The sequence below is a fragment of the Trachurus japonicus genome, chromosome 3 (genome assembly GCF_045865225.1).
Source record: "Trachurus japonicus isolate A0001 chromosome 3, Traja_1.0".
NCBI classification, from domain to species: domain Eukaryota; kingdom Metazoa; phylum Chordata; class Actinopteri; order Carangiformes; family Carangidae; genus Trachurus; species Trachurus japonicus.
This window is the reverse complement of record NC_140909.1, coordinates 4215763-4242896: the sequence shown is the minus strand read 5'-3', so window position 1 is coordinate 4242896 and position 27134 is coordinate 4215763. Positions and strand designations below refer to the sequence as shown.

The 27134-nt window shown below is 38.7% G+C and overlaps 2 protein-coding genes across 2 annotated transcripts in view; both read right to left on the bottom strand.

The window, feature by feature from the left end:
- The window catches only part of ly75 (lymphocyte antigen 75), a 66925-nt gene extending 50619 nt beyond the window's left edge, over positions 1-16306 (bottom strand). The window contains exons 1-4 of the mRNA XM_085805431.1: positions 16009-16306; positions 13605-13988; positions 2080-2253; positions 1680-1841 (exon numbers count right to left, since the gene is read on the bottom strand). Of these exons, the coding sequence (XP_085661557.1) occupies positions 1680-1841; positions 2080-2253; positions 13605-13988; positions 16009-16108 (820 nt within the window). The 5' untranslated portion in view covers positions 16109-16306. The remainder of the gene's footprint in view (positions 1-1679; positions 1842-2079; positions 2254-13604; positions 13989-16008) is intronic.
- Positions 16307-22246: 5940 nt separating this feature from the next.
- pla2r1 (phospholipase A2 receptor 1) overlaps positions 22247-27134 on the bottom strand; it is a 42181-nt gene continuing 37293 nt past the window's right edge. The window contains exons 27-30 of the mRNA XM_085805421.1: positions 26540-26662; positions 25673-25849; positions 23571-23606; positions 22247-22612 (exon numbers count right to left, since the gene is read on the bottom strand). Of these exons, the coding sequence (XP_085661547.1) occupies positions 22395-22612; positions 23571-23606; positions 25673-25849; positions 26540-26662 (554 nt within the window). The 3' untranslated portion in view covers positions 22247-22394. The remainder of the gene's footprint in view (positions 22613-23570; positions 23607-25672; positions 25850-26539; positions 26663-27134) is intronic.

Genomic DNA, 27134 nt, shown 5'->3' with positions numbered 1-27134 from the left:
ATGATCATTCATGAGTGTTTATAATGATAGTTATACACGTTTTTTTAAGCTTAATTATAACACATTATCACTATATTTATAATGCATTATCAATGTGGGCATTGTCAGCAAGTTACTAACAATTATAATGTATTATAATACCTGACCTTATAAGTCATGATAAAAAGCTTTATAGTGTGTTGTGATTATTGTTATAAAGCATTATGATCATTTATGAGTGTTTATAACTGCATTATAACTCATTATATGTATGGTTATAATGCATTTATAGAGATAGGCGTCAAATAAAGTGTTACCCAGCTTTTATTTTTCAAACTGAGATAGTGTGTGTCTGTGTCACCCACACAACGCAGGAGCAGCGACACATACTTTAAATGCAAGTGCCATGTGACGACGTTCTTCTGGAGACACAAGAGATTGGAAGATAAGACTCACACACACACACACACACACACACACACTCACACACACACACGACGAGCATTTAAAACAAAACAAAGCAAAACCCTGCACTGCACTGCTGCTGCTGCTGCTGCTGCTGCTGCTGCTGCTGCTGCTGCTGCTGCTGAGTCTTTGATGTTTTTCTTAAAAGGGAGCGGTCGCTCATCGTGACCCACAAACCCACAGACGGTGGCGGTGCTGTACGGTATCAAGGACGGTGATGCATCCTCCATCCTGTCTGCAAAGGAGCTGCTTTAGTTTATGATCTTAAAATATTTCTAGTGCTTAAACTTGTCTGACTCGTTTTTAACTTGTCTCTTTGTAATTATGTCACACACACGCACACACACACACACACACACACACACACAAGACAAGACGAGGAGGAACAAAGGCAAGAAAACACAGAGTTGGTAGTCAAGTGCCACTTTGTGCAACAGAAACAACCAACAAGAAAAAGAAAAAAACGTTTAATCTGAAAATCTGCAGACAAATTGCAGAACAAACTCTGAGGAACTCTGAGGAGACTGAAATGCTAATGAGGTTTTGTCTTTACTCAGCTAAATAGAAGGTCAGTTCTTAGTCCTTTGAGCTTCCTTGTCTTTTATCCTCACATAAAAGAACAAGAAGCAGAAGGAAATACAAAAAAAGGATTAAGAAGAAAAAGAAAAAGACAAAGAAAAAGAAAGAAAGACCCAAACTGGAAGGCTGAGGAAGTAAATCATTAGATAAACATGTTAAATTAACAAGCTGGATTGCACATGATTAAAAAAAACAAACAGTAATTGTTGTGTTAAAACACTTTGCATTGTTCCATCAGCCTCAGACAAAGATAATTTGTGATATTATTCTTATCAATAAAAACTCTGTCGTGTGAATAAAACAGATGTTTTCTCTTTGTGCCGGGAGCAAGAGTTCAACTCAGAAATCAAACTATTTCCTTCCAAGGCAGAATAAACATTGTTTCTGGGCTGTGAGAGAGACACAGACCAGATGATATATTAAGATATGGATTTATTTTTAGTCTCTTTTTTCAAAAACCTTTTTTAAAAAATGCAAAACATTTCAAAAGCTCTGTTCTTACTGTTATAAAAGAGGCATTTTCATTGAATGTCCTATCAGAGCATTTGATCGTGTTTATGTACAGCCAGGCGACTTTAACAACTTTGCATTTATTTATTATTTTTCTATCTTTAAAAGGTGAAGGAGAGGTGGATGTGAGGTGAGTTGAGTCTTACAGGTTTTGGAGTGGAGATCTTCGGGCGCAGACAGACTGAACAGATCCGCTCCCTGACTGCGACACGAGTCCAGAGCTTCGTGCCAGCTCACCGCCGCATCGGAAATGAACTCGTAACAGAATTCCCCTTCTGGTCCGGCGAACAGACTCTGGCACCCGTCCTCTGCAAAAATAAAATAAAACAAAACAAAATAAAAGTCAAAGAGATGACGTGATGTGTGAGTGTCATTCAGTTGGATGTGTTTTAATGAGATTTATCCAAAGAGAAGAATGAATTACAAAAACAGGAAATACCCTGCACACAGATGTTTTAGATTAATAACTTCACAACTGATACATCTGGAGACTTCTTCTTATTATTAATAATAATAATAATAGTAATAATAGAGTGTGCAACATGCCAGGTGTTAGACAGCGTCCTTTCTTCCTGTCCTGGTCGTAGTCCAGCGAGGTGGCGCACCAGGACTGTGTCGGGACGTCGTCGTCGGGGAGACAGCCGTGGTGCCAGCTGCCGTTGTGTTTGAAGGGAAACACACACGGAGCGCCGGCCGAGTTCCCATCGCTGGTGTGAACGACTGCAGAGAGAGAGAGAGAGGATGTTTTGGAGGTTTTTTTTGGTGCATTTTTTATTTTCAAACGGTGCAAGTTACTTTACTTCATTTGTTTATTTGGATGGGACAGTGCACATTAATGAACATATAAAAACATGTAAATGTGCCGGATTATAGCAGCAATGCTAATTTGCATCCAGAGTCCCATAGCATAAAAAAACAGTACAGTGACAATACACACACTGCAAAAACTCAAAATCTTACCAAGAATATTTGTCTTATTTCTAGTCAAAATGTCATTTCTAGACCAAACAAATCAAATTATACTCAAAATAAGACTCGTCACATTAAAAGCAGCTTGTTTTTAGACACTTTTTACTTCTTTCAAGCAGATTTTCTTTTTTTTTTTTTTTAACAACTTTATTTAAGGCATTTTCAGTTATATAAGAGTAACAAACATACAAACAAACGAATAATCAAAATTACAAGATACAAGATATCAGATCTTGTGAACATAATCCCATACTAGTGCCCTCCCACATACCCTCCCTGGGGACCAAGAGTAGAGAAAAAAAAAAAAAAAAAAAGGGGGATCCAATGTTGCAAAAGTGTAACATCAAAAACTAGTCAGACAGATTGAAATACCAAAATAATATGATTAGTTACAGAATAAACTCCTTAACATAATCAATAAAAGGAGACCACACTCTAGTGTATGCGTCACAGGAGCCGTTTAGTGTATGTCTTATCTTTTCTAACTGAAGCAAAGATAGAACCTCCTGAATCCATCTCCTGAAGGGCGGGCATTTATTAGATTTCCAGTTCATTAAGATCACCCTACGAGTTATAAGGCTGCAGAATGCTATTGCTCTCTTTTGTTTATTAGTGGTGTATATTTCTGAGGGTGTGACTCCAAACAAAGCGGTGAGTGGGTTGGGTTTGAGGGGTGTGTTGCATAGAACAGATAGACAGTCGAAAATGGAGGACCAGAAATTAACTAAAGAGGGACAGGACCAGAACATATGGCCCAGTGACACTTGGTTGCCACACCTAGGACAGGTAGGGAGAACAGACGGGTATATTTTAGCTAGCCTATCATTGGAGTAATGTAGCCGATGAAATACTTTGAATTGTATCAGCCCGTGCCTAATACATATAGAGGAGGTGTGTATGTTAGAGATACATTTATCCCAGACATCATCTGGTATCACGGTTTCCAGATCGCGTTCCCATGTTTCATGCGTTTTAGTGTGTGATGGGGGATCCACATTGTGTATTATGTTATAAGCCTTGGAGATCAGACCCCTGTTCCATGGATTCAGATTTAATAAATCATACGCAGAATCTTTATCTGGCGGTTTGGGGAAAGTAGAGAAATGTCTGGAGGCAAAGCTGCGTACTTGGAGATATCTGAAGAAGTGAGATCTTGGGATATTATGGTCTTTTACTAGGGCTTCAAATGAAAGGAAGGAGCTCTCATCAAACAAATCGTCAAAGAAAACCAGTCCATGTCGATGCCAGCCAGCGAAACATTGATCCACCTGTGAGGGTGCGAAGAGATGATTGAAAGAAAGAGGGGAAAGGCTATTGATCTGATCAAGGTTAAAATGCTTGCGAAATTGTACCCAAATTCTAATGGAATTTGACACCACAGGATTAGAAAAAGTCTTACGATTTGTCTGCGTTGCCAGTGGAGCTGTTAGCAGCGAGATGGGGGATATTGATGCATGTGATGAAAGCTCCATCATCGCCCAGGCAGGCCCATTTTTGTCGGAGAAAGACGTCACCCAGTATGCCAACTTGGAAATATTTGATGCCCAATAGTAATGGAGGAAGTTGGGGAGACCCAATCCTCCTTCAGATTTAGGCCTTTCCAAATAGATCTTCTTTATACGAGGCATGGCTCGGTTCCAAATAAACGATGAGACATACTTATCCAGCTTAATAAAAAACTGTTTTGGGAGCCAGATAGGGATTGCTACAAACATGTATAGGAATCTAGGCAATACTGTCATCTTGAGAGCATTTATGCGGCCTGCTAGCGAGACAGGAAGGCAAGACCACCTCTCTAAATCTTTTTTGGTTTGTTCTAATAAGTTATCAAAATTGGTCTTTTTAAGTGACTTAAATGAACTGGTTACTTGTACACCTAGGTACTTAAAGGACTGATGTTCAATTTTAAAGGGAAATGCGTCATAGTCTAATAATTTGCTTACGTCATTTATGGGAAAAAGAAGACTTTTTGATAAATTTAATTTATAGCCAGATAAACTCCCAAATTCCTGTAGTAACTGCAGAAGGTGAGGTATAGATTGGCTTGGGTTGGAGACAAAAAGGAGCAAGTCATCTGCATAGAGCGCAGTCTTATGGATTGTGTTTCCTCTAGTGATGCCCTTGATTCTCTCATCCCCCCTGATCGCAATGGCCAGAGGTTCTATGGCTAAGTCAAACAAATATGGCGACAGACAGCAGCCCTGACGCGTGCCTTTATATAATGGAAAATATGCTGATGTTGAGCCATTCGTTTTTACGGCCGACATAGGACTACTATACAAAATTTTGATCCAGTTTCTGAATGTTTCCCCAAATCCAAACTTCTTCATGACTGCATATAAATACTCCCACTCTATCCTATCAAAAGCCTTTTCGGCATCGAGTGACAAAATTACCTCAGGCTGCTGTGTGGAATGGGTGGAATACATTACATTAAAGAGCCGCCTTAGGTTGAAAAAGGGCTGTCGGCCTGGAACGAAGCCAGTCTGATCCTGATGTATAAGTGCTGGTATCACATCATTTAATCTGTTAGCCAAGGCTTTGGTCAGAATTTTGTAATCACAACAAAGGAGACTGATGGGTCTGTAAGATGAGCAGTCAAGTGGATTTTTATCCTTTTTTAATATTAATGATATGGTTGCTTGGGTGAGAGTTGGTGGTAAGCAGCCAGCTTCCAGAGTTTCATCATACATTGCTTTAATTAAGGGGACTAGTTTGGAAGAGAATGTCTTATAGTACTCAATTGGAAACCCATCAGGTCCTGGAGTCCGCCCGCTCTGCATAGAGTTTATAGCGGCTTGAATCTCATTGGTGGTGAGAGGTTGATCAAGGGAGGATTGGATGTCTGGGTTAAGAGTGGGAGCATCTAGAGAGTCCAAAAATGATTGAATTTGAGCCGTATTTGTGTCCACATTTGACAAATAAAGATTTGAGTAATACTTTTTAAATTGACTGTTTATAAGGTTCGGGTCAGACGTGGTTACGTCCGGGCCGATGTTAATCTCTGAAATTTGGGAATTGCTAGTTGACTGTCGGAGCTGATGTGCGAGCATTCGACCTGCTTTCTCACCGTGCTCGTAGAATTTGTGTTTAGTTTTAAGCAAATTACTTACTACTTTATGGGTAGAAAGGTTATTATATTCCATTTGTAATAAGATGCGCTCTTTGTGTAGATCTGATGAGGCCTGTGTTGAGCACTTCTTATCGATGTCTGCTATAGCCTGCTCAATTTCCAAAAGGCGTTTATTGTGTTCTTTATTTTTATGTGCTGTATATGAAATTATCTGACCCCTAATATAGGCTTTATGTGATTCCCACAAGGTACGACGGGATATATCTGGACAGTCATTTATTTCAAAAAAGAGGTCTATTTGTCCAGCAACAAATTTTTTAAATTCAGAGCATAACAACAGGGCAGGGTCAAGCTGCCACGTTCGTCGGGATCGGACATTCTCCGGGAAGTAAATGTCCAATTGTACAGGAGAATGATCTGACACTACAATACTATGGTATTGTGAGTTGGTAACATGCGGGAGGAGGTTATTATTGATCAGGAAGTAGTCTATCCTTGAATAACTTTTGTGGACAGGTGAGAAAAAAGAAAATTGTTTTGCATCTGGATTCAGTTTCCTCCAGGGGTCAGAAAGATTATACGAGTGCATGAAAGAATCAAGGACACCACCAGATTTGGACAGTTGGCTGCCCGGTTTGGGATTGGACCTGTCTAATTGAGGATGAAGAACACAGTTCAAGTCTCCAGCTATAATAAGCTGATGGGTGTTGACATCAGTTAAGGATGAAATTACTTTAGTAAAAAATTGAGGGTCATCCCAATTTGGGCCGTAGATATTGACAAGAATAATGGGAGAGTTATATAGCTTGCCAACTAATATGATAAATCTACCACTGGGATCTTGGATTGTTTTAGTATGACTGAATTGGACTCCCTTCCTAAAAAGAATTGCGACACCTCTTGAGTTGTGGTTAAAGTTGGAATGATAGACCTGGCCGATCCAACTGTTTCTCAACCTTGTATGATGATTGACCTTCAGATGCGTCTCCTGCAGAAATATAATGTCTGGGTTAAATGATCTCAAATGACAAAAAATCTTGTTACGTTTAACTGCATTGCCCATGCCTCTAATATTCCAGGAGATGAAAGAAACAGAGCCAGGAGCTCTATGTATCTGTCTCTGTGACGTCATGTTACATTGAATTTGCAAAGATATATCATGTCCTCAAGCCCTTGGAGAAAATGGTTGGATCTAACAACGCAAACATACAGTGTAAACAAACTCAAAAAAAACTTCTGAAGAGTTGAAAACAGGTTAACAAAATACTCTTGGTACCCATCCTTAAAGGCTATCAGCCCACCCAAGTAGGTTGCTCCGTCACCAGTTGAGCATACCATCGAACAAGAACACTTGGTGTTAACTAAGCCCTACAAGAACTATGCATGAAAAGAACAGTTAAAGACATAATGATCCTCTAAGATTAGGATTGCTGAGTTAGTTACTTTAAGTAGCTGCCATAAACAACAACAAAAAAAACAAACAAAACAAAAAAAAAAATAAAAAAAAAATTAATATATATAAATATATATAATAATAATGGTGATAATAATAATAAATAGAAAGATAGAGGTAGATTGAGGATTATCCGTCCACTTAAAGTGAAGCCTGTGTAATGGTTCATTACTTAAGGACAGAGGAAATGAAAAGGGGAAAAAGTAAATGAAATAGAAAAAATTATAAATATATATATATATATATATATATATATATATATATAAATTAAAAAAAAAAAAAAGGGGAGAAGAAAAAAGAAAATAATAAGAAGAAAAATAATAATAAGTGAATAAATGAAAAAAAAAGTGTTACCAGGGTTAACAAACTACCCGCATATTATTGATTAATAATAATGGCTACTGTGCTCTGATTACAAATAAACCCCATGAAAATACTGGCGTATCTGGTTAATGTACCCTTTCAAAGTTGTCATGACTTAGTTTACCGTACAGGTGAAGAGTAAATAAACTTACATGACATTTTGTGGCATAACAGGTATGTGACCGTGGGGTTTACAGTCCTTCAGTTACCTGCCTCCTCGATTTGCAAGTGACCAACAATGTATTGCTTAGCTTCAGCAGGATTGTCGAATGATCTCTGTTCTCCATTTGGGCCGGTGATTTTCAACGTCGCGGGGAACAGCAGACCAAACCGGGTGTTGGGGCAGTGGCTCAGCAGCTCTCTCGCTTCCTTGAATGCAGCCCGACGTTTCCTCACAGCAGCAGTATAGTCTGGGTATATGTAGATGGGCTTGTTGTTATGCTGAACCGGGCGTCGGCTTGACGCTCTTCTCAAGACATCCATCTTTTCTTGAAAATAGTGAAACTTAACCACGATCGGTCGCGGGGGATCCCCCTGCTTGGGTTTGGGCATCAGGCTTCTGTGGGCTCGGTCAAGTGTCGGGGTGTAGTCCAGACCCAGTGCGTCTTGTAGCAGTTTAGCCACTGACCTTTCCATACGAATATCCCCGAGGCTTTCCTCCACTCCGATAATACGTAGATTGTCTCTGCGCTGCCTTGACTCCAGATCTTCCGCCTTAGATGTTAACTGCTTGACTTGAGAAGACAGCGATGTGAGCTGTGTCTCAAGCTCAACGACACGGTCAGAGTAGTGGTTAGCCCCGTCTTCCAGGCTACGTATCGATGTAGCATGTAGCTTGAGCTCCTGGTTAGCCGTCTCCAGAGCTTCCCGTGCTTCAGAGCGGACTGTGTTTATTTCTTGACGAAGCTCGTCGGAGAGGCTCTCAATTTTCGTGTGCAAGTCAGTCGCTAGTGTAGAGACCGTGTCTTCTATTTTAGTCAAGACCGACCGTTCAGAGGCTTTGATAGCTTCCATTATGGAGGCGACGGCCGAGGTGTCCGTAGGAGCTTCTGCCATGGGAGAGTCCGGGGGTGTAGTTGCTCGCTTGGGCCTCGGTTTACGAGGCATGCGCGTAGGCGTTAAACGGGTGTAAAAAGACAGAAAAAAGAAAAAAAAACTGCAGCGACTGTATAGTGAAAGGTTTAGGATACGATTTTGTAAGTTATTTGATTGTTTTAGAGGATTAAATTTAACGAAATTGTAATTTTCATGCAGAGCTCGAGGAAGATGCGTGTTTACATGTTGCTGCTCACGAGCGCCCCCCTTTCAAGCAGATTTTCACTTGAAATAAGTAGAAAAATCTGATAGTGGAGCAAGTTTTTCTTTCTTATTTCAAGTGAAAATGATCTAAACACAAGTTATTTTAAATGGAAAGAGAGTTTCTGAGAGATAAAGTGCAAAAGTGCCGGGTTAAAGAGACAAGTGCTGAAGTGCAGGAGTGCATAGGTACCAGGTTGTATTGCACGGTGCCCTAATGTGCACATCAAAGCCAGAAACAAGCTCCGAGTGAAGAAGATAGAAGAAACATAGAGAAACCTGGTGAAAGCACATTTCATGAGCATTTAGAAATCCCTACAGTAGCACAGACCGTGAATATTATTCTGTTCTTTATGCACTTTAAAGATAAACTGTTCGTTTGGTCTCTCCTCCTCTGTGTCTCTAACCCTCCTCTCCTCCATGTGCATTTGTTTCCAACAACGAAGCTGGTGAGAAATCAATCCATGGAGCGGTGGATAAGGTTATTTATCATCTACCATGTTACCATGTGTATATCTGTGTAGTCTTATCCATCACTGCCCTGGAACTAGTTACAAGTCAGTGATTTAACCAGAACTAGGACTCTGAAACTGGGAGCTAAGGTGAAAATTTAAAAGTTAATGTTCAGTTAAAGCTTTTTTTTCATCGTTTCAGTGCACTTTTTTGACGAGCCTGCGTCAAATGTGACCACATTTTAAAGGGAAACTATAAATAAACAGGAAACATTCGATACATTAATTTGTGTTAGTTTAAATTTTTTTTAAAAAAAACACACAAAGCCACTGAACACAACCGGCCCAGATACATTTCCTGGTTTGAAAACCCTGGCCTGAACTGAATTTGTAATTGATAACAGCGCTGGTGTAGAGAGATACTGTATGAGAGCAGCATGGAGGCAAAGAGACATGATATGCAAAGTCTCTTGTTTTGGATGTTTTTTCAATAATAATATATAATAAACATGTAAAACATACAATATACATATCATTTATACTTCATATACACATAATTGTCCAGTGTTTCTTATTTATTTCATGGCACTACCTCATTGTTGGATGGTACAATCAGGTCATTGACCACTTTTATTTCACTATTGTTTTATCCTTTTATTCTGTTCGTCTCTTTATATCTAACATAAATCTGGAGTCAAATTCTTTGTACTTGTGTTTAAACTTGTCCAATAAAGCTGACTCTGATTCAGATTTTTAGGAATAATAATAAAAAAAAAACATGCTGGAAGTGAAATAAAGTGTTGTGTCCCCTTCACCAAAACACTTCCTCCTCCACTTATATAACATAACACTTTATCTAGTCACTAAAACGAGGTCAAAACGAACACGGACGTTTCTTTCTGGAAACTTCTTTAGACAGGAAGGTCGGTGGTGGATTGGCTCATATAAACTTATAACATCTATTATTGTGCTCCATAAAACCACAAAGAGAAAGAGGCCACGACCTTTAGACACTGTGCTGCTGCCGCTCTCTGTGTCGCATTTCAGTAAATGATGAAAGACACATTTTATTTCTACACAGGAACTTAAACTTACATCAGATCCTGTTTGTTGGGTAAAATAAAACAACAATGGAGTGAGTCTGAAAAAAGGAGAAATAACTGTGACCTAAGTTTAAGAGGAATAAAGTTTTATTTTAAGGGAATACTTTGGTTAATTTCATTTATCTTATTCATTTATTCATTAATCAGTTATTTTATTCTACTAAATATCTTGTGAGTTCAGTAGTGGACACTGACGCACGCCAAGCCATTTGAATTAGAGAGATTGATAAAGTAGAAGAATAACTGCCACTGTCTGTTGCTGTAGATCTGTTAAAAAACGATAAATTAAGAAACAGGAAGTCGGCTATTTAAGTTTCTATACATGCGCCCACTTCTGCGTTTTTAATTCACCACTGAAACTTGACCTGTTGTTTATATAAGTGGGTTTTTTTCGGTTGATTACTGACGAACAGGATCAAGAAAACAAAAGTGAAAGCATGTACTGTACTGCACAACGACGACGACAACGTTCACCTATAACTGCATAACGACAGTTTATGCACACACACAGTCATAAAAGCACCGGCCGAGCGAGGAATTCCCCACAAACTCAACAGACTCTGTTTGCAGCCGGAGATAATCCACTTTTCAGAGAAGTCATATTACTTAATTTGACACAGCGCGTTCTTACTTGGCTCAAAGGGGTAATTACCAAAAAAAAAGACCATAAAAGCACCATGAGGGGGTGTTTTTAAAAATAAATAAAATAAATAAAAGTCCCAGAACCAGTTTGGTCATGTGACACTTAATGCCAACAGAGGTTAACACCTGGATATACAAGGGTGTGTAACACATCCACATCCACATCATCACGAGGTTGGGAGTTATGATCCTCGTCCAGGAGGAAACAATCTACAACGAGTTCAAATCAACACAAACTGCATTTACAAGCATTTTCTTGTCTGATCATCATCATCATGGTCATCATCATCCAGCATTAGTCCGTCCTCACAGCGTCTTAATGGACTCTCTCTGCTGTGATGAGATCTCTGTAAGCATTTTCTCTCTCAGATATATAACCACTGGCCACATGAAAAAGAAAAAAATGAATAGACTGTGTAAAAATGTAAATATCAGGGCTCCAGACTGCTCCTAAATGGAGGCATTTAGCCCATAAAATTTGACTTGCACATGTGCAACAAGTAAATTTGCCGTTTTTTGTTTTTTTTAACATTGGTGAAATGTGTAAGAGGCGACATTACAGGTGTCAGGCTAATGTGTGTGAAGATCATGAATGAAAAGGAAATGTGAATATTTGCTTTGCAAGTCGATTTACTGTGTGCACCCCGAATTTTTAAGTAAGTGGAGCCACTGTGCTCCTGGTATCAAACGTGAGTCTGGACTGGAGCCCTTAATGTAGATTTTTATGATGAGCACTTATTTGCATTAGGATCGAGAGAGGAAAACTTTTCACCAACCCCAGTGATGAGCAATAAATCAGCCTATTAGCTCGCTGGCTAATCATTAAAACCAATAACCACCATGAAAAGATCCTGTGACTTTAAAAAGAACAATGCAGTTTGCAAAACGTGCAAACTCATATACCAATAACATTTAAATAGTTTATTTATTACACACACTTGAGGTTTAAAAAGAGCTGATATGGGGCGGTATTTAGCTCAGTCGGTAGAGCACCCGCTGCCGCCCCATTATTATCTCATAGCGTGGTGAATGTGCAGGTCACAACTTGTCCACCAGAGCGTTTTGGAGTTGTTGGATTGATGAGGGAAACCAAGAAATCCCATGAGCCTCTGTAGCGTAGCAATACGTACAATTAAAGATAACGAACCTACTACTAAAACTATGGAAATGGGCCAATTTGCCAAAATGTTGAACTATCCCTTTAAGAAAAGAAAAGCTATATAGAATATAGTTTTTCAGGCGTGGGAATCACCAGAGGCTCTGCGACACGATAGCATCACGATATTTGTGTCCTGATGCAATATTATTGCTGTATTGAAACTAATTGTTGAGATATATTGGGATTTATTCTCCTTTTCCAACTCCAAATGGAAACTGTATAAAAGCAAAACGTGCAAACTCAACTGTGAAACTCGGGACAATAACTCTGATCGATATCGATAACCAATAACTTCCTGCTTCTCATAACCGATGCTGATAACCGATAACATATTGAAAATATTGTAATATGCTGCGATGTATTAAAGCCCCCAGTCTGTAACTTATTTGGCTTTTTATGATCAAAAATCAAACCTGTCTTTCATAAATCCGTATTTGACTGAAGGTGAATCACAGCTGCATCCAAATGAAAGCTTTCTGGTTCCTTAGAATGAGTTGTTACATGGCGGCCATGTTGCATCGTGACCGTAGGTAACCACGGAAACGGCCTGTTAAAACTGTCACCACTGTGTAGTGTGAGGAAGGACGGAGGCACCGGTGTTGCATTCAGGTGCAGTCAGGCAGACGGCCGTCGGCAAACCAACCAGATGTCATTTTACTCCACCAGAGAAAGACGGTAAAAACAATACCACATCACCATGACAACATGTTGTCAGACCACTTGTTTACATAGATGCTTGTTTATCCTGTTACATGCAGCGTCTGTTGTCTGTCTGACGTCTGCCCCATTTCACGTGAATGCAACATCAAGAATACGTTCAGATATGCAACCGCACCGCTAGATGGGGGGAATTCATACGTACTATACCTTTAACTTTTTCCAACTGCAAATGAAAACTTTGTTCACATGTGTTTTATCTCTAATATGATAAACTTCTAAGTGGGGATGTCACGATTACTTGTTTTCACAATTAATCGCGGTATTAAACGCCACAATTAATAAATCGTAAAGATTCCTAAATACCGTTACTTTCCCAAAAATATGATGTTGGAACCATATCAACAGATGTCTGCAAAAATAAAGGTAAATGCACAGATACTGGTCCATTTATCTAACATAACATTGAATTGGTGGGAATTTAAATGTTGACGTATCCTTTTTAATAAAAAAAAAAGGAAAACAAAATAAAAAACGATTAAAATAAACGCAAACATTTGGTATAGATGACAATTTATGACCTGAATATTTCAAACATTTCCCCTGGGGATTAATAATTGGTCATATATTAATAGATACTTGAAATATTTTGTGTAAACAATGAGTAATGTAAGTATATTTCGACTATATTTGATTTTACACATTCATAGTGTTGTGAAATTAATTAGTGCATAATAATAATCGTGATAATCGTAACACCGTGATTATTTCTCTGACGATAATCGTACCAAGAAAATGTATAATCGTGACGTCCCTACTTCTAAGTCTGTTCTGATCCATACTTGGCGTCCAAATAAATCGCCATTCCAACTATGTCGACACTCTGCCGTATGGCCACACTCACCGCGGTACGGCCTCTGACAGATGTTTCCGTCCTCGGGCTGCGTCCCTCTCAACCAGGCGTCGCCGCTCTCCCGCTTGGCCACCACCTCGTCGCCCTCGGCGACCGCCAGGCCCATCTGATAGGCGGTGAAGACGGCGCCGTCCAGGCAGCGCCACCACAGCGGGCCGGTGCCGCCGCAGTCGGCCAGCGACAGCGCCTTGGAGCGCACGTCCAGCGCCAAGCAGCTGGACGAGGCCACGTGGAACAGCCGGTGGCCTGACCCCCACTTCCACAGCTGGGCCCGGCTGCCCGCGGCGCAGCCCGCCAGGCCCGGGGCGGCCGGGGGGGCGGTGGCGCTCAGACATTTCTTTGTGCTCGAGTGCTGGATGGTGAAAGTATCTTCATCTGAGGACAAACAGAAAACATCTCGGTTACAGAAAAACATATCTGACATTTGATAACTGCTATATTCACTGCAAGAATTCAAAATCTTACCAAGAATATTTGTCTTATTTTTAGTCAAAATGTAATTTCTAGTCAAAATAAATCTAATTATACTTAAAATAAGACTCATCACATTTTAAAAAGCAGCTTGTTTTTAGACACTTTTTAAAAAAATTTTCAAGCAGATTTTCCATTTTAAATAAGTAGAAAAATCTGACAGTGGAGCAAGTTTTTCTTCCTTATTACAAGCACAAAAAAACCTGCTTTCACTGGCAGATTTTTCTACTTATTTCAATTTGAAACAAGTGAAAATGATCTAAAAACAAGTTAATTTTTAGGTGATGAGTCTTGTTTTAAGTGGAAAGAGATTAGTTTTGACTAGAAATGAGACATTTTGACAAGAAATAAGACAAATATTCTTGGAAAGATTTTGGGTTTTTGCAGTGTTATCTTGTAATTGTGTGGCTTCCTGTTTCCTGTTTTTTCCTTTTGCATTTATAACATTTTGTGTATTTAATCTCAAACAATAAATAAGTATTTTTTTTAAGTTGAAAAAAAAAAAAAAGCTTTTCCTGCAGAAAATGCGTGTGAATGCTGAAAGCAGCTGAATGCTATTGCTGAATGAGCTGAAGAAATTGTTGTAACAATGCTGAGTTAGCTCAAGAAACTGCTTAGGAAATGTTGAAAAAGGTTTAAGCTAAAACATAAAACTTGAAGGGTGAGAGATGAATGTCTTTCTATGGGCGGAAGAAAGAAAGAAAGAAAGAAAGAAAGAAAGAAAGAAAGAAAGAAAGAAAGAAAGAAAGAAAGAAAGAAAGAAGCAAATAGACAGAGAAAGGGAGTAGAAGAAAGAAAGAAGAAAAAGAGAGAAAAAGACACAGAGAGGGGGATAATAGATAGAAAGTGGTAGATAGATAGAGATAGAGGGGGGTAGAAAGAAAGAAGTAAACAGCCAGAATTTAAAATAATAATGACAAGGTGTAAACTTCCTGTGACCCCTGACCTCTTGATACAGGAAGTGAACCATAACCATCATAAACAAGCATTTATTAAATGCACATTAATCACGATTCATCTCCAGTTTTACAGCAAAAAAACACTAAAAACTAAAACTAAAACTGAAACTGATACGGGACAAAACGTTTTTGGACTAGAAATCAGAAACTACCCAAGAAACAAGATTTAAAAAAAAAAAAAAAGAAAGAAAAGAGAAGAAGAGTAAAACAGAAACTAAAGGCTGTTTAGTCACATCATGCCTTGGAAACTCCCAGATTAATACATATAAACAAGACTTAATACTTAATACTGAAAAAATGTTTATATTCACAACATAAGTTACTGTGTGGGTTTGTTAGAAATGGCCCATAACATTAAGTCAAAGCAAAGTCAATGTTAAAATAAAATAAAAATAAATATAACCTCGAATACTTAGTTTGGTTCCTGCAGTTTTTGTTTTTTGACTTATTGTGTTTAAATTTGAGTTATTTTTGTCTCACCTTCAAAGTAAAAGCACAGAGTTAAGTAGAGACAGGTTACATTAGCCTATATTACATTTAAAAAATAAATATAGTTATACAGTTAGTTTATAAAAACGGGGATAACACGTGTTTTCAAAACAATCTCGTGTTACAGCTTCACTTCAGTGAGCATAAACAACAACAACAACAACAACATGGGGGAAGGGGGGTGGGGGGGCATGAGTGGGCAATTATTTTAGTTTGACCTGTCAAAATAAGAGTGGGAATCGAACCCACGGGGGGGATGGGACCATTGTGTCAAACTGCTGCTGCTGCTACATGAACCGCTGCGGTGTCTGAATGTGACTCCACTTGTTGTCGCTGGTGGTTTTTAATGTCGCACTTCACTGGATCAAGTTGTCGAGTTGTTTTTTATAACCAGCAACTAAAAAACTAAAAAGTCGCAGATAAAATAAAATATAAAGAAAAGAAATGAGCAGCAGCAGCTACTTTACTTTACTCACCGTCGTTAGCCGCCGCCGCTGAGCAAGTCCCCAACAAAACACTTGTGTCCAACAGCGTCAACAAACAAAGGCAAAGTGTCGCTCCGGTGGATTTCAACATGTTTCCAGCCAAGTCCGAGAGAAGGAGTCATAAAGGAGGAGAAGAGAAGGAGAAGGAGAAGGAGAAATAAAGGAGGAGAAGGAGGAGAAGAAGCCTCCAACTCACCGAGCGAACAACCGAAAGTGGTTTCGGTAAAAGCTCGGCGGCAGCAGCTGTCAGCGCTGTGTGTGTGTGTGTGTGTGTGTGTGTGTGTGTGTGTGCGTAATGCGTATATGTGTGCGTAATGCTGCGTATATGTGTGTGTGTGTGTGTGTGTGAAGCTGAAGCGACCAGCAGCAACATCCCGCTCCGTCCGCTCCTGTCCCGGGGGAGGGATTCACTTCCGGCCACGCCTTCAAAATAAAACTACACACAAATATGATGATGATGATGAAGAAGAAAAAACAAAACAAAAAACGAAATAAATTAAATTAAAAAATATATAAAATTAAATAAACGACAAACCCGCGAAGTTAAAAAAAAAAGATTAAAAAAAACCCTGCTAAGTAAAAAAATAAAATAAAATAAAATAAAATTGAGAAATTAAAAAAAAATTAAAGGTGTCACTCCAGTTGATTTCAACATGTTTCCATGAAGTAAAACGAAAAAAAAAAAAACGAAATAAATTAAATTAAAAAATATATAAAATTAAATAAACGACAAACTCGCGAAGTAAAAAAAAAAAGGTAAAAATAAAAATTAGTAAAAAAAAAAGTAAAAAATAAAAAAGATATAAATAAATAAAAAATAAAGGACAAATCCACGAAACTGAAAATAAAAACGAGATATATGATTAAATTTAGGACAAAGTAACTAGGACGTTTTAGCAAAATGATTAAATTACTAATGATTAAAAATGATGATACTGAAGAGGGGTAAAAAACAAATAAATACTTAAATAAGTCAAAATGATGGAGTTGAAGTAAAGAAAAAAAGAGATCCAAATTGTCACAAAGAAACAAAACAAAAGGTCAGAAATTAAAATAGGTCAAAGTTATGGAAGGGAGAGAGGGAGAGAGGGAGAAAGAGAGGTCAAAATTACAATGGACAATGAAGCCAAAACTGTACCACAAATAAACACGTGGAAAAATATTAAGTAACTTAAAAAATAAAATAAGAGGTCAGAACTTGGACAAATAACCCACTGTAAAGCAAATGATTACACACACAAAAAAACATTTAATTGAAATTAAATAAATAAAATCCTTCTGGTTTGGGTACTTGTGTTTCTGTCTGGAGTCTCATATAGTGAGATCACAGCAGGTCGGTTTATATGAGTGGAGCTACACCTGGACCACATCCATGACTTCCTGAGAGCAAACTGACCTAGTGAATCAGTGGCGTCCATCAGTAGCTTCCTGAGGAGTGAAGCCTGAGCTCAGACAACTGGACATTATTCATCTTCATGGAGGAAACCCCAGTTTGTTTGTTTGTTTGGTTGTATGTGAATCACTCCTCTGTGGCTTTGTGTGTCTGGTTTGTTTGAGATTCTAGGTCAAAATCGTGTGACGTGAAACTCAAATCTAATTCACTTCTGATCAAATTATCGTCTCAGACACTTTGAATTTGAAGGCGTCTGTGCTCGTCTTCCGGACTCGCCTCTTTCTGTCTCTGTGCCAGTCGACTTCTTCCTTCTCACTCCCTCACACCGGCTAAACACCGGCTAAACACCGGCTCACTCCCTCACACCGGCCAAACACCGGCTCACTCCCTCACACCGGCCAAACACCGGCTAAACACCGGCTCACTCCCTCACACCGGCTAAACACCGGCTCACTCCCTCACACCGGCTAAACACCGGCTCACTCCCTCACACCGGCTAAACACCGGCTCACTCCCTCACACCGGCTAAACACCGGCTAAACACCGGCTCACTCCCTCACACCGGCTAAACACCGGCTCACTCCCTCACACCGGCCAAACACCGGCTAAACACCGGCTCACTCCCTCACACCGGCTAAACACCGGCTCACTCCCTCACACCGGCTAAACACCGGCTCACTCCCTCACACCGGCTAAACACCGGCTAAACACCGGCTCACTCCCTCACACCGGCTAAACACCGGCTGTTGTGTTGGATGATTCCTCTCTCGCACCCACTGGGTAGTTTCCGCCAAACTTTAAAGGCACACATGTTGTATCTCCCACTCAGCAGTGGAAGTCCCCTTCACCTCTGACAACAGAGCATTTCTCTCTGTTTGCACCCACATGCGCTACGTCCTTACATATATAAATATATATTGATATAAAGCAGTGGTTATGAATTATTAATATCTGAAGATCAACTAAACATGATGTCATTATTGATTTATTATTATTATCATCACACAAAGGCCTGCAGCCTCAACATCGATGTGAGTCACTGAGATAGTGTTTCAACAGATAAAGCAGCATGGATGATTATACTCAAAGACCTATTTTACCCATTTATAAATAAAAATAATAATAATTGATCTACTTTCTTTCCTACCTTCTTTCTGGATGTTCGTTATTCTGCAAGTTTGTTGTGCAACAGAAACAGTTTTGCATCATTCTTACTCATAATGACACAGCACATTCATCTGAAAGTGACCCAACATTTATGCATTGCATGCATCCTGCAAAACTAAAGTGGGTTTGAGGAAACTTGTATATCAGTATTGGACTATGGTGACATTTTAGACCTGCATGCCTCAGCTGCAGTTATCATTCATTCTGCATTAAGATTCATTACTGGAGAGTTACAGGACAAGGTTAAAAGTCTTTTACTTCCTTATATTACGAAAGTCACAGTCAGGTGATTGATTAGGTTGCTTGCTTTGATCGCCCAGCAGGTGACGGCTGTTTTTATTGAACCTGGTGGATCTTGTTTTTCTCATTGTGCAGCTGCAACATGGAACAAGTGAAGCAGAATAATCAGAAACATTTTTTATCCTCAGGGCACTTTAAATATTTAATTACATCACATTTAGCTTTCCAGAGGTTCCTGTTTTAGCTGATCTACACACTTATTTTAATATTTTTAATCATTGTTAAGGCTTTTATTTATCCTTCATTTTTTTGTGACTTTTATTTTTGTTCAGTTTTGTTTCCAGACACTTTTATGGAAGCTCGACACTGTTGTTTCTTGTGTCTGTAAACTCTTAACTTCTCTTTTTCTTGTCAACACTGTAAATGAGTCTCTACCTCAATATTATGCTCCTCAGTAAAAATGAACAGAGTTGGATGAATAGATTTTAGTGTTATACAAATTCCTAGTTATTTTGTAATGAGGATGTAGAAGGAGGAAATGTATTTTATCCTGTTAAAGTGAAAGGGGTGAGGTAGAAAGTGAGAATGAAAAAGGAGAAGGGGGATCGCTCTGAGGATTTCCTCTATTACTGGGACTTCTCTGTTTTTCAAGCAGCAGCAACACCCATTGATCAAACTGGGAATTTTGGCTTTGCACCACATTTCAGATTTAATTTACAAAGAGAGGGAAGACAGAAAAACCTCTGTGTCAGAAAAGATAATTAATTTCTTTAGTGATAATTTAATCTTCCTGCTTTAATTTCTGGAAGCGAATATTCTGCCATAAGTGTTACTGCTGCTGCTGCTGATGTGGGAAACTCAAATAAACCAATAAATTCACGAGTTAGGCCTACTCTCAGTTTATTAACACAAACACAGCTGTGCAAAATACATCTCAGAATTTGCTTTGCATCTGCGGACAAAAGTGAAAAAGGGAAAAACCAGTCATGAATTACTGCTTGCACATTTTCTGTAATCTAGGTTTGAATACTGTTTACAAAAAACAAAACAAAAAAAAAAACTCTGTTATCAATATACAGCATGTATATTTAGAAAAATACAATAAAAATACAAAAGTAATACTGACAAAATTGCTGTACCACATATACAACAACAACATCTCCTGGATTCTCAATGAAATGTACAAAATTACATCACAAATATTATTTGTGTAATTTCTTCTTTTTTGTCATCAATCTGTCTCTTATTTATTCATGACTCTGACTCACCTGTTATTAATCAAATCATGTTTCTATATAATTGATTAAATCTTGGCCAACCATAGGAGCGTTACATCATTATTATTCTTTTAATATGTTTAAATTTGCGTCACAAGCGTCTCTTCTTCAATATTGAACTTTTGTTAGTCGACTTCAAAGAAGCAGGAATTTAAACGCCAACATTTTTTTTCGTGTCTTGCCTCACTCCCGAGTCCATGACCAGCAGATAGACACCATCCTTTCCACTGTGCGTGCAGTAACAAGGGAGAGTCCGTATCGCACCGCTAATTAGCTTAGCTCAAACACTGGAAGTGTATGGGTAGTGTTAGCCTGCCTCCTCCTAAAGTCGCTAATTAGCTTAGCTCAAACCCTGGAAGTGTATGGGTAGTGTTAGCCTGCCTCCACCTAAAGTCGCTAATTAGCTTAGCTCAAACACTGGAAGTGTATGGGTAGTGTTAGCCTGCCTCCACCTAAAGTCGCTAATTAGCTTAGCTCAAACACTGGAAGTGTATGGGTAGTGTTAGCCTGCCTCCACCTAAAGTCGCTAATTAGCTTAGCTCAAACCCTGGAAGTGTATAGGTAGTGTTAGCCTACCTAAAGTCATCAGAGAAACTCTTCAGCAACTCTAAACGGAAACCGGCGGGCCGATCTTCGTCTGAGAGCTACAAAACTCTCCGGTAAGGCATCTTGAGCGGTCAAATGCCGCTAACGGGACGAGATCGGTCAAAACGGAGGGTTCAAGCAAAGACGCTTTATTTTGGTTCAAGCTAGCTACATCGAGGGTAGGTTGGCTTCCTATTTCAAAGTAAAAGCACAAATTCTATCCTCATGGTTTTCTGTAGCCTATGTAAAGGGCAACGGGTGTTTTATTTTGTGAAAGTAACCGGAAGTGCGTTGGTCACAACAGCTAGCTTGAGTAGCGCCAAATTCGTCCGAACAAAATTGTAAACAGCTGGTATTTAGACAAATTAACGACACACTGCTGATCTAAACGGCTACTTTCTCACCTAAAATGTTTGAAATGTCAATAAAGTGATATATTTACAGAGTTAAGAGCTAAAATGACATTTTTTAGCTCGGGTAGGAGGCAGGCTAACACTACCTATACACTTCCAGTGTTTGAGCTAAGCTAATTACGGCGATACGGCTCTATCTCCCTTGTTACTGCACGCACAGTGGAAAGGATGGTGTCTATCTGCTGGTCATGGACTCGGGAGTGAGGCAAGACACGGAAAAAAAAAAAGGTTGGCGTGTCCCTTTAAACGTGGGCTCTTCAACATCAGCGTGAGAAATACTATCTTCATGGTCTGCTCAGATAAAACTGGGATCCTTCCGGAAAAAAAAAAAAAAGCTTCTCAGTTTGAAGAGAACACGTCGCCGCCGGCAACATCTCACCACTGTCCTGAGGAGTCGGCGTCACAGTTTTACAGTGTCGATCGTACCTGATGGTCGTGAAACGATGGTGAGAGAGAAGACAGACACAGAGTATGGCAACAAGCCATTTTAACATTTAAAAGCCAGACTGGATATGTGTTGTAGATCTCTGTGATTCAGTTTTGCCTCTTGTCAAAAATAACATTTCAGATATCAACAACTACGTTCTTCCTATCCACAATTGTCATTTCAGATATCCACAACTACATTCTTCCTAGGACAAATGATGTCACTTTTGCCATTCATGTGTATGGGGTTTGTCATTACAGATATCTACAATTCAGTTGCGGATATCCGCTATGTGAATTACGGATATCTGTAACTGAATTACGACTAGTACTAATTCCAGTTTGAGATATCTACAATTTGATTCTGACTAGTTATAATTCCAGTTCAAGATATCTTTAATTCACCTCAATTAAAGTTATCTACATGTCCCTTTTCGGATATCTGTAATTAAGTTTTGACTAGGCGAAATGACGTTGTAGATATCTGTAACTGGAATTATGACTAGTCAAAATGACACTGGAATTAGTACTAGTCGTAATTCAGTTACAGATATCCGTAATTCACATAGCGGATATCTGCAACTGAATTGTAGATATCTGTAATGACAAACCCCATACACATGAACGGCAAAAGTGACGTCATTTGTCCTAGGAAGAATGTAGTTGTGGATATCTGAAATGTTCTTTTTGACGAGGCGAAACTGAATTACAGATATCTTGAATAGAAAATCCAACTATTCAAAATGTAATTATGACTAGTCAGAAAGACGTTGTTGATATCTACAATGTTAATTCCGGATGGTCAAACTTAGCTTTTAAATGTTAAATCCGCTTGCCATACACAGGGAATAATAATAATTAACAGTCACTGAGTAGCTATTCTCCTGAATGAGCCTCCAGGTCTGTGATCAGCACGTTGCCGTCCGACTCCAGCGCCTGCGAGCTGGTCTGTCGGTAGTAAGCGCTGCCCAGCATCGCCATCCCACGGAAACGTGCAGAGCTCCTCTTGTACACAAACCACACGGCTGCTGCCAGCAGAGCGAAGATCAGCACGGCCACCAGCACCGCAGCGGCAGTCACGCCATGATGGGAACCTGAGAAACACACGAGAAGACGGTGTATAAAGATAAAAGATAAAGATCACATATAACATCTATTTGAGACATACGACACATTATATAACAGATATGGATCAATGACATGATGCAACCCAGTGTCAGTGTGGTGTAACCAGTATTTTTTTCATAAAAATCTAAAACCGGAAAGATGTGAAATATGCAACGCAATGTCTCTTAACAAATTTTACATTCTTTGTCACATTATTTAGAACAAAAGTGGTGTTTTTATGATATTTCCTGGTCAGTATTACCAAATTAATTCAAATTTTAATATAGAAATACAGCAAAAAAATCTATTTTAATTTAATGTTTTCAGAAGAAGTATATCAGTATACTTAAAGTTAATTTAATGAGTTAAATGAAATTTAATGAAAAACATCTGATACAGGATATAAATCCTCTACATCAGACTCAAATAAATAACAACATACAGAAATTAAACACAAATATACCAACCAAATACATATAACAGAATAATCAAAAAAAAATCTCCACATTACCTCATAGAATAAATAAATAAATAAATAAAAAGCTACCAAAAAAAGAAGAAAAAAGAACACTTAAATCGTATACTTAAATCCACTGTAGGTGGATACAATATGTATTTATCATTCTTTTGTGGTTATACCATTTGACATTTGTCTGACTTTTGTTAAAAATGGTTCAAATTTCATTTTAAATGACATAAAACCAACATGAATACAAAATGTACATTTTAACACATCTGATGCATGTTTTTAAGACAGTTTTTAAAGATATTTCTGAATTGTGCCTCTTGCCAAACCGTATTTGTCACAGACCCATATATCACCCACAGCATCTTTAATCGTTCACTGAATCCTCTCTGTCTCTGTCCTGTGGTTCTTTCACCTCCAGGACACATTAATAAATCTGTCTGAGTGTTTAAATCATTTAAATGAAGATGCACTTTTACCGTTTAGTGGTTCCACCTCCACCTCAGTAACAGCATCTACACAAAGATAGATAGATAGATAGATAGATAGATAGATAGATAGATAGATAGATAGATAGATAGATAGATAGATAGATAGATAGATAGATAGATAGATAGATAGATAGATAGATAGATAGATAGATAGATAGATAGATAGATAGATAGATAGATAGAGTCAGAAAATAAAAAAGAGCAGCTCTATTAGTGCAGACATACAACGACATACAAATATAGTCATGATAAAAATGCAGGTAGCCTTAATGTTTATCCATATAAATATGCTGGTCAGTTACTGCACCCATATTGCACATATACATAGAAAGTTAGTTTCTAACTTATTATATATATAGTGTATGCATGTATATATGTATATGTAGTGTCAGTGGGGAGTGAGGTACAGTATGTTTGTCCTGTGCCTTAATGTGACTTATCATGAATCATCGTGTCGCTCTTTGCATCAAATATCCAAGTTTCTGCTGCTCTTTGTTTCTTTTTTTGTGTTTCTTTGTTTAGACCACGTGTTGAGGGTTCATGTCATTTGTTTATTATTACGGCTCAGGGTGGAACTCTGTACAAGGAGCAAAGGCTTCGTTCCCTCCTGGCACAGCGCTCGATGCAATTTGTGCTGAATAGACTAAACTCAACTAAACTAAACTAAACTCAACTAAACTAAACTAAACTAAACACTCTTACGGCTGCAGATATGTAGAGCCAAGGATCAAAAACTAATTTGTTCTTGTTGCTATTGTCCTTCTAAATAACTCAGAAGTTATTTAGAATAACTAAATAAAGTATTAAGTTTTGTTGATGTATGTTAATGTGCTGAGTGTTTGTTCATGTATGTTTTATTATTGTTCTTTTCCTGCTGGCAGTGAAACTAACTGCCCCTCAGGGATAATAAAGATTTCCTTGATCCTTGATTCAGAAAACGAGGTGAGAAGAAACAAACCGAGCTGATGTTACACATTAAAAACTTGATTCATTCACCCTGTTACATTAACTGGTATTTCCTGTCATTTACTTCACGCTGCCTCTGTGTTAAATTCCTAAAAATTGCACATTCATGTGGGTAAGTTGTTGATTTTCTGCACCTATACAATCATCATCCTGTGCTGTCTGATTAAAGGACAATCCCGGGCAAATTCAACTCGGGGCTGTATTTTCCTAACATTTTAGGTCTAAAAGCAAGTCGACATGTTTGTAAAACTAGATCTAATTCAAAGTCTGGCGGAGTCGAGACCCAAGTTGCCGGGAATATCAACTCTGGACTTGCTTCAAGTAAAAAAACTTCTGGCTGCATGTTTGAGTCTCCATCTGACGCTGTCTGTGGCTTTGAGGGATGGAAACAGAAGGCTCTATCTGTTTAGAGAGTCGTTGGGCGGCTTAACGCCATGACGACATACATTTGAATTGGCTTGTCAGGCTAACGTCATCCTGCTCTTTGCTCTGATTGGTCGTAGCGCTACCCTATTGGTGCAGAGGCAGTTTGAAAGACAGCCTTCCGCTCGTCTGGCTTGTCAGGCTATCAGATTCCTTCTTTTAGACCTAAAATGTTAGGAACATACAGCCCCGAGTTGAATTTGCCTGGAACTGTCCGCCTTACTCTATACTTTTGGCTGTCATGATTTTTGTTTTGTTGTGCAGTGCGCGCCTACAGTACATATACGTATGTATGCGTGCACTGATGTATGCGTGCACTGCATTTGTCTTATTTTTCTATATTGCAATTTATCTCTGTAAGTATGTGTGTGAATGGCACTTATATATAATTATATTATATAACTGCTGCTACTGTCTCCAATGTCTTGGTCCAGGCCATCACATTCTGGATTCATCCATTTAGACTTGCACTCTATCTATTTAATCTTGCACTTGCACTTTAGAAACTGGCACTTTATACCAGGCACTTTACAGATCACATGCACTTTATGTATGTGTATATGATTGTGAACCATTGTATAATTCTTGTGTATTTCTGTCTGTTTGTGTGTTACCTGCTAAGGGACTACGGATGTTTATTAGCACATTGATGTGTATTTTTAAATAAATAAATAAATAAGATAAATAAAAAATAAACTCACCTGAGACGGTTTTGCAGACGAAGCCGAGGCGCTCTGTGCACCGCGACAGGTGCCACACGCCGTCGATCACCCTGGTGGTCACGCAGGTGTCGGCCGTCAGCTGCTTGGGGTCCGGGGCTTTACCGGGCCAGTTGGTGTAGTCCATGGGCGAAGCGTCCACCCAGGCCATGGAGTCAGCTGCAGAGCACAGACCACAGCAGTTCAGTGTCATATAATATGATATAATAGAACTACAGACCCTAAAAATAATGTTTAAAGCAAAGAACAGATCATTACCAGAACATTTACAAAGCTTGTTTAAATTGGAGGAAGGGGATAAAACAGACTGAAGCTTGATTTTAAACTCACATTTGCAAGGTTAAAGGCTTAAAACAAATGTGTATTTCTGTTGCAGGTGTAAAACTACGGCATTCACAAAGCAAGGAATTGAAAAGTTGTACAAGTATGTGTCAGTTTAAGAAAATGTTTAAAAAAGAAAAGATAAGTATCTACAAAAAAGAAGAAGGAGAAAGAGAAAAAGACGGGAAAAAAAGAAAAAGATAGATAGACGAGTGGTGTTTAACGTTATTTTTGTTTGTTTGTTTTTTTTGTCATTACTATGTTTCATCATCTTTAATATTTTGAAACAGAGAATAATACTGGTGTTGAAGTAAGCCACTGTAGTTGTAACAACAGAGAGGAGCAGGTACTATAAGTTTTTTCTTCATCCTGCTCCTTTTCGTTCATGGTGAAAATGTGTACACAATGTATATGTGCAACTATGTGAGAATGTAAAACCATGAATGAAATAAATCAAAAATGAAATGAAATGAAGTGTCATGACAACAGGAGAGATCTGATGGGAACAAGAGGCTGAAATCTTCTCACTGTCGACGTTGAAGTGCATCCCCAGCCACACGGTGTGGTGCAGGAACCCCGACGACCACAGCTGCTCCAGGACGAAACGATTCTCCGTCTCGCTCTCGATGGTCAGGACGTCCGAGGTGTTGACTGAGACAGGGACAGAGGGACAGAAGGTTTAGGTTTCATGTTCTGGGATTTATTTAAAGGTGTACACAGAAATGGCCGTTTGTCCTGTTTGTCGCGCCGAGTTGTCACGAGCTGCAACACAACCCCGAGTAGGGGTGTCACAATTACTTGTTAATCGCGGTATTAAAAGCCACAATTAATTGATCGTAAAGATCCCTAAATACTGTCACTTTCTGAAAAAGATTATGTATCGAAACCATATCGGCAGATGTGCACCAAAGTAAAGGTAAATGCACAGATACTGGTCCATTTGTCTAAAGTAATGCTGAATTGGTAGGAATTTAAATGTTTGCATGTCATTTGTATTGTAAAAAAATGATTAAAATAAACTTTGGTATAGATGACAATTAATGACTTAAATATTTCAAACACTTCCCCTGGGGGATTAATAACTTGTCCTATATTAAGAGATTAGATGTAATTATATTTTGAC